The 7,361-nt window shown below is 38.6% G+C and overlaps 1 protein-coding gene across 1 annotated transcript in view; it reads left to right on the forward strand.

Annotated features, from left to right (window-relative positions):
* Positions 1-5,758, forward strand: part of LOC145348583 (ral guanine nucleotide dissociation stimulator-like 1) — a 141,986-nt gene extending 136,228 nt beyond the window's left edge. The window contains exons 33-35 of the mRNA XM_080196771.1: positions 161-433; positions 3,323-3,437; positions 4,151-5,758. Of these exons, the coding sequence (XP_080052897.1) occupies positions 161-433; positions 3,323-3,437; positions 4,151-4,320 (558 nt within the window). The 3' untranslated portion in view covers positions 4,321-5,758. The remainder of the gene's footprint in view (positions 1-160; positions 434-3,322; positions 3,438-4,150) is intronic.
* Positions 5,759-7,361: the final 1,603 nt, after the last annotated feature.

Below are 7,361 nucleotides of genomic sequence, written 5' to 3' on the forward strand. Positions count from 1 at the left end.
ACCTTGAAATTGTGCATTCCTCAAGGCCAAACTATTGTGTCCACAATGTCCCTACTTCTGAGGGAATGGCAGAAAGTTTGTGTCAAAGTAAATGTAACTGGGAAGAAGGACCTCTCTGAAATATAATCATTGGCAATTTTTTTCTAAAATAATTCTGCAGTCACCCGAATCCTTGTCTTCTGCGGACACCTCCTGCTCCTCGGGAATTACATTCCGAGTATCGCCGCCGCCAGCATCGTCAGTATCGCTGCTGCCAGTATCATCGTCGCCAGTATCACCGCCATTACCCAAGCCGACCAAGGTTCACAAGTGTTTTGCCTCAGTCACTCAGTCAGGCAATGCAGGTCCCATGCTCGACAAGCAGAAAGAAGATAGCTGTATTATACAGGTCAGCCTAGAGAATGACGATGGAAATCTATACAAAAGCGTTTTGGTAAGTACGTGGATTGTTTTCTTTATTCATGTTGTATAAAGGTTGTTAATTTCTGCCAGTACAGACATAAATGCAAGAGGACATTTATTTTTGAGGGCAAAAACTGGCCTCTGAACCATTTGTTACCACACAGTCATACTCAAGATGACTTGTGTGACTGTGACCAGTGCTACTTCACTGTCAACTTTCCATGTCACTGAAGCTTTTGATTCCTGAGCGCTCTGACCATTTCAGCTTTCTTATAGAATGTTGTAGCATTTTGTTTGAGTTTGGAGCCTTTTTTTAAATGTCCTTACTCATTAACTATACAGAACACAACAAGGTGTAGTACTTTAATATGTTTATTTAAGGGATGAGCTGTTACTAATTATGTACTATTTCCTCACCCCTTGTGCAACAATGCAGTTAAGAGATACAAATTGAAATCTAGGTCACTTGATTACCGCATGACTAACTATGGGTAGTTCTGGTCCTCCTGTTGGCTAATTGACTAATTTTTGCCAGGCATTCCTTGGGGCTTGCATGGAATTTAAAAGAATAGAGAATAGAAAAGAGCAAAGCAAAAATGGAGGTGATGAAAGGGTGCAGTTTAATTACCAATGATAATTGTTTAACTACGCTGCTTTTATCTCTTAACCAATTTTGTATCCATGTTGCTACTGCTTCTTTCATCCCAGTGGCTTCAATGTTGCTTGTACTGTGCAGTACTTTAGCAAATATCTTTTTGAAAATCTTTAAGTACTCTAGTCACTCGAATAATTTAGTGAGGTTAGTCAAACAGATTCATGCACCTATCATTTGACACATTTTTTCCTGAATAATGAAGATGGCAATTAACAATATCAAACAGATACGCAATCTCCAGATCTGATTGGAGGAATTTAGCCTATCATCTTCATCTGGACTGAGACACTTCAGTGTGTACAACCAATTAATTATACATATTAGTTGTAGACACACCTTGTGTCTGAAACAGCACCTGAGCCAAGACAGCCATTAGAAGTTGAAATTATTTCAATTCTGCTGTTGTTCAGGACAGTCTTCTTGACCCAGTTTGGTTAAGATATTGTAGAAATTATTTTTCACTTGAGATTGAATAAAGTCAACAAATTAAAATATTGTTTCAAACTGAAAATTTGCAATGCAGCATGCCTCATGAATGCTGAAAGGAATTGCCCCATTTAATAGATTGGAATTGCACTTGTAATCAGTATTGCCATCAATGTACAGAGACTGGGTTAGTTAAAATTGACTTCCTTTAAGAAAGATCCACACAATTTTCCATACAAGCATTCTGAATATATCGTGATAGTCTTTCATAATGGGGGAGAGCTTTTCTAATGCCAAAGATGTATGCAGAAACTTTTCTATCATAAGGTACCAATCCCACCAAGAATAACAGGAAACTTGGAATGTGTGAAACATATGTTTCTCTGTTCTATGCGTCTTCACAAGATTACACTCTGACAATGCTATGAATGTGATGCCAACTGGCAGAGATCCAGCTTGTGAATTCATAACATAACATTGCCATGTTTGAACTTGGCACAAGTAAATTCTTTTCAGTGCTCAGATTGATAGCTTGTCATGGGGATGGAGCTAAGGTACACATGGAGCAATCTCGGGAGACCAAGCACATCTTCGCTGATATGCATCCTGACAGGTTAATCAGAGTGGTGCGTGAGATCACTGCAGACAAAGTCTGCACCAGTAACTGGACTAGTCCTTCGGCAGCTGACCATTCCCAAGAGTTCTGTTACCAAATGACAGCATGAAATTCATTCTTATGAATGATAGACCATCCCTTTCTTATGCTGGAGGATATTATCATTAATCAGGAGGTATGTTTGTTAATTTACAGTACCTTGAATGTCTTGCAATTCATCCTGGAACGACATGATTTTTAACATGTCCAAAATATGAAAATACTGAATATGCCGATCAAAGATACAAAAGGTTGTAGTTCTCGGATATTGACAATTGCGAATTGATGGGATCTCGTACTATAACATTGTTGCTCTTCCGTATATTTACGAAGAGCTTTGTTTCTGAGTGGTTGGAAAAATTGTATTTGTAAACCACGGACTGCAGCTTAAAAGAAGAAAAGCGTGCACAGTCTCTCAATTGGGAAAACTTCCCAATTCTCTCAAACAAATACCCAGATCTGCCAGTGTACTTCATCTCATGGGATCAGCCATTTGCTGGACTGCTCAAACTTGAGCTGGGAGAAATGAGCTCCAGATGTAACATAGGACTGAACAAAAACCAAAAGGAGTTTGTTTAAAAAAAACACTGCAGTACATTTTGGTCACTTCAATATCCTGTTTACCTACACAAGTCCAGTGTTTCAAAATTTGAGGCAAATATTAAGTTTCTGAACTCCATTCAGGGACTAAATGTTGCTTCATGTCACAATTATTTTTATGAATCACTTTTATATAAACGTGAACTAATATTATATGTCAGATTGAGAATTGAGCTTTTAGCTCTATGAACAATAAATGTTAAAAGTAAGCAAATGGTATAAGGGAAAGAATGGAGCATTTAAATTGGTTTTGTTTTGGACAAATTTATTTGTTTGCTTTAAACTACAAATATAGGTAAGGTTGCCCAGGAATCCTTGTGGTGAAACACTGGGCTCTGTTTCTCTCAGATATTTAAGCATGTTCCCTCACTGCTCATAGCAAATGGATTTTGGTGCATTGAAGGCAAGTTTTTGCAATACCAGTCCTAAGACATTACAGTTATATAAATGGATATTATTTCTCTGTAGCTTGTACAGTGTTTAATACAATGCCACTATATATCTACTGAGCGAAAACAGCCATTTTTAAGGGCTTGCACTTTTTTTATTATTCCTAAAGAAAAGTAAATATTTTTTCTATTTAGGTGACAAATCAAGATAGGACATCTGTGATTATCCAGAGAGCCATGTCCAAGCACAACCTTGAACCAGAACTGATGGAGGATTATCAGCTCATACAGATCATCTCAAAAGATAAAGGTGAAAATTGTATCTCAATTTACGATAAGTAGCCACCTTTTGGCAGCAGATTGGTATTTTCTTTATATTTCACCAAAAAGCTTGGAAAATCCATATTCCTATTATTGAATGGCTCCAGTTGCACTCAACTGGATCCAACTTGGAGAAATAAAAATAGAGCTTGAAAAACTCAGCAGGTCTGGCAGCATCTGTAGAGAGAGAAAAACAAGTTAAAGTGATACAGACTTGATGTTGACTCTTTTTCTTTCTCCGCAGATTCTGCCGAACTTGCTGAGTTTTTTCCAGCATTTTGTGTTTCTATTTCAGATTTACAGCATCTGCAGTATTTTGCTTTCTTTCCAACTTGGAGGAATTTGAGTTTATATTCCTCAATAAGTAACAATTGTCAGGACCTAATGAAAGCAACTAATATCAACCAATTCTCTGAAAGCAATATTGTGTTGAAAGATGCACAGCTGGAGTTGGTTGCAAATAGTTAACATTATTCTGGTTTCTTCTTTCTAATCCAAGCCAGGTATTTTGTGGGGGGAGAAAAGATGCAAGAATCATTATTTTGAAATTGAAAGCCTTTTTACCTGCCTTTTTTTGGCCCTCTGGCAATTTAGCAACGAAACAAAAAAATTGAATGGGATTTCTGCTAGTATTCTACTGAGCCAATCAGCACTATCAAAATGCATGTGTAAATAACCTTATACATTTCCTTTGCTTTTCAGAGCTTGTGATTCCAGACAATGCCAATGTGTTTTATGCTCTGGACCCTTCAGTGAAATTTCACTTTATTCTGAGAAAGCGGTACTGCTGCAGACGACAGGTTAAGCCACAAATCCGGTCATGCTTGACACTACCCAGATCAGCGCATAGACTAAGCAAGGTTACTCTGTAAGGAGTGCCACTTTTCACACAGCTATACCCATTGAAGCTTAAATAAAACACCACTTAGTATTGAAAAGCCTTGTATTATATGTGAATAAATTACCTTGATAGTATTTTACTTAAATTATTGGACACTATGGATAGCATTGTCCAAACACTTAACTTGAATGCAATGCTTGTCTGCTGTTGAAACATTTTGTACATTGGCCCTTCTGAAAGAAGGCTGTCAGATTAGATCCTGTCACCAGAGTCTGCTGGTGAGCTACAGACTTGATGAAGATCATATGCTTGTTGGAATTGGTGGAAGAGGAAAATGTTTTTGTTACATATGAATTGTGTGACTATTTGCAAATGAGCTGGTCTGCAGTTCCTCCACAATCACTTTGTAACCAGTGAACCAACTGCCATCTAGTTAATTGGCCGAATGATGACTACTTCAATGAAAGTAGTTGGATTGGCCCTTGAGCTCTTCAGCACACCTTTCCTGCCTTCCCTCTTTATTTTTCCAGCAGCTTAACCACCTTCTGGAATATACAGCATCAACTTGCCTTCAACGAAGACAACTGCAAGAAATTATGGAATAGTTTATTATTGCCAATGATATTGCACTTGTTTTGAATTGATGTTCAGCTTTATACTAGAACAATATAGAATTATTATTTTTTGTATATGTATTTGTAAATGTAAACCTTTTTGGGAAAAAAATCTTTAAAAGCTGCAGAGGGGACCAGATCACCTGAGATATGAATACTTGTTTTTTTTGTCCCTCATTTATCTTGTATTCAATTACTTAGAACTGCCATTATTTTGTGGGCTAGCCTACAATAGTAAAAGAATAAGCAATACCCTTTCTGTGTTAAACTACGGATCTTAGTAGTTAAAGCATAAATCAGACACTAATTCATTGCCCTCTTCATTTTTATGCAATCACTTCTCAGGTGTAGGACAGCACTGACTATATATGTTCGCTCATTAGATTTATCCCCAAAAAAACCCTTTAAAGTAGCAACAAATGCCAAGAATGTCAAGAATTATCAAATTCAGATTTGCACTATGTATAAATTAACCACCAGAAAAGGCAAGTGCTGAAGCACTTTAACATTTCAAGCGTCTTCCACACATGATGCTTCAGTGTCTTTCCCCCAACATGAATTGACGTGCCTATGAGTTGTGGTGAGGGGGGGATTTAGGGAACTCACCACTTAATTTTTGGAGGTCCATGTATTTTTCTTGTTGCCTCCCATCAATCCCTTGCTGCCCTGAATAGGATTCACTAATCAGGCACAATTACACAAGACCACTTGTCACTAAACAGGTTCAACATCTGTGCGAGCAACACTTGGGCACAGGTATTAGAGGAAATCATCTGAGTTATTTGTATACTTTTCTAAGTGTACACTTAAATACTTTCCGTATTCCTCATATAATTTGTTTTAAATAAAATGTTACTAAAATTTCAAAACATTCATGCTTCATTCTTTTGAAATGGAAGGCAGGACCTGATATGACCAGATATGTTATGATGGATCTACTTTAGTTGAGAGTTTACCTTCATGTGAACCATACCATCTGGCATTATGGACAGTCCTATTCTAGAAACCAAGGGCAATGACTGATAACTGCAGTGTTCTCATGTTTTTGCAACAGCTGATCAAATAATATAACAAAGCCATGCGCTCTTCAATGATCCAGTGGTTGATTTGAAAAGCAAAATGGCTAACCTTCTGCATTAATCATGTACAAGTTGTGGTGTGAACATTGAGTGGCCAGCTTCGGCATTTCCCATTTTTCTAATATCTTGCCCCACCCCATGCTGAAATCTTTAACTTTTTGTTTTGTTGTTGCCTTTGGTATATTCTCAATCTCTCCTTCCCAGCTCCACCTTTTTATCACTGCTAGGTAGTTCAGATTTAAAGTGGGTTGCCATGTGTAGTTGGAAAAGTCACAAGGGTGGCTACCTCGCACACAAAGTTACTTGGGAGAGACACATTAAGCAGGCACTGACTTTTAGCAGACCATCCATAGCGGTTAGTTAGCACTGCTGCCTCACAGCACCAGGGTCCTGGGTTCGATTCCCAGCTTGGGTCACTGTCTGTGTGGAGTTTGCACATTCGCCTCATGCCTGCACTAGTAGGGGTCAGGCACTGTGAGATACTAGTGGATGGGGCAGCATCCATATCTGTCACCGACCTACTCTTACTCACTACAAATAAAATGATTTACCTAACCGGGATAGGGGGAAACAAAACACCCACTCACATGAGTGAGACCACATTAGTAGAGATAAAAAATCTGTATATACTAATGAGGGTTTATGTGTGCAAAAATAACAAGGATATAATAATGGGAAATAATCTGGTCAAAGAATAAGATTTTGATAGACTTGGAAAGGGAGAATTAATCTGGCCAAGACAGGATGGTCGTAAAACTAGAATAGGGAAACTCAAGTCACCTCAACCATTAAGGTGACCAGTCATCACGAGAAATTGGGAATTAGAGACAGGAGGGTTCGGAGCCATCTGTGCTTCCGTCCTCAGGGTGTGGGTTAAAACAAAGGTAAATACCAGTTTTACTAAAAAGTGCCCAATAAAGGGGCTGGGACTGGAACATAAGCCACACTGACAATACCCAATAAAACCAGAGGCAGAGAAAGTGGTAGTGGAGATAGTTAAAGTGTTAGTGGAAAGGAAGATTCTGAGAGAAACCACAAGCACCACTATTTCCCCAACATGGCCAGTGAGCAAGCCTGACAGAAGCTATAGGCTCACGATAGATTACACCAGACTCAATGAAGTCACACCCAAGTTGCACCCCATTGTAGCAAGTCCTTCGACAATCCTGAATGGCCTGTCACAGGAGAACAAAATATGGGACATAGCCAATGAATTCTGGTCCTTACTGTTGGATCCTGAATCCCAACACAAATTTGCCTGTACCGTGGGGGACAAACAGTACACTTGTTTACCACAGGGATTCCATAATAGCCCTGCTATATTCCATCATGCAATAAGTGGCATCCTGAATGGTGTAGAACTGCCAGAGGGTAGTACG

This window comes from Carcharhinus amblyrhynchos, chromosome 9, assembly GCF_965287045.1.
Source record: "Carcharhinus amblyrhynchos chromosome 9, sCarAmb.v2.hapA, whole genome shotgun sequence".
Lineage (NCBI taxonomy): Eukaryota > Metazoa > Chordata > Chondrichthyes > Carcharhiniformes > Carcharhinidae > Carcharhinus > Carcharhinus amblyrhynchos.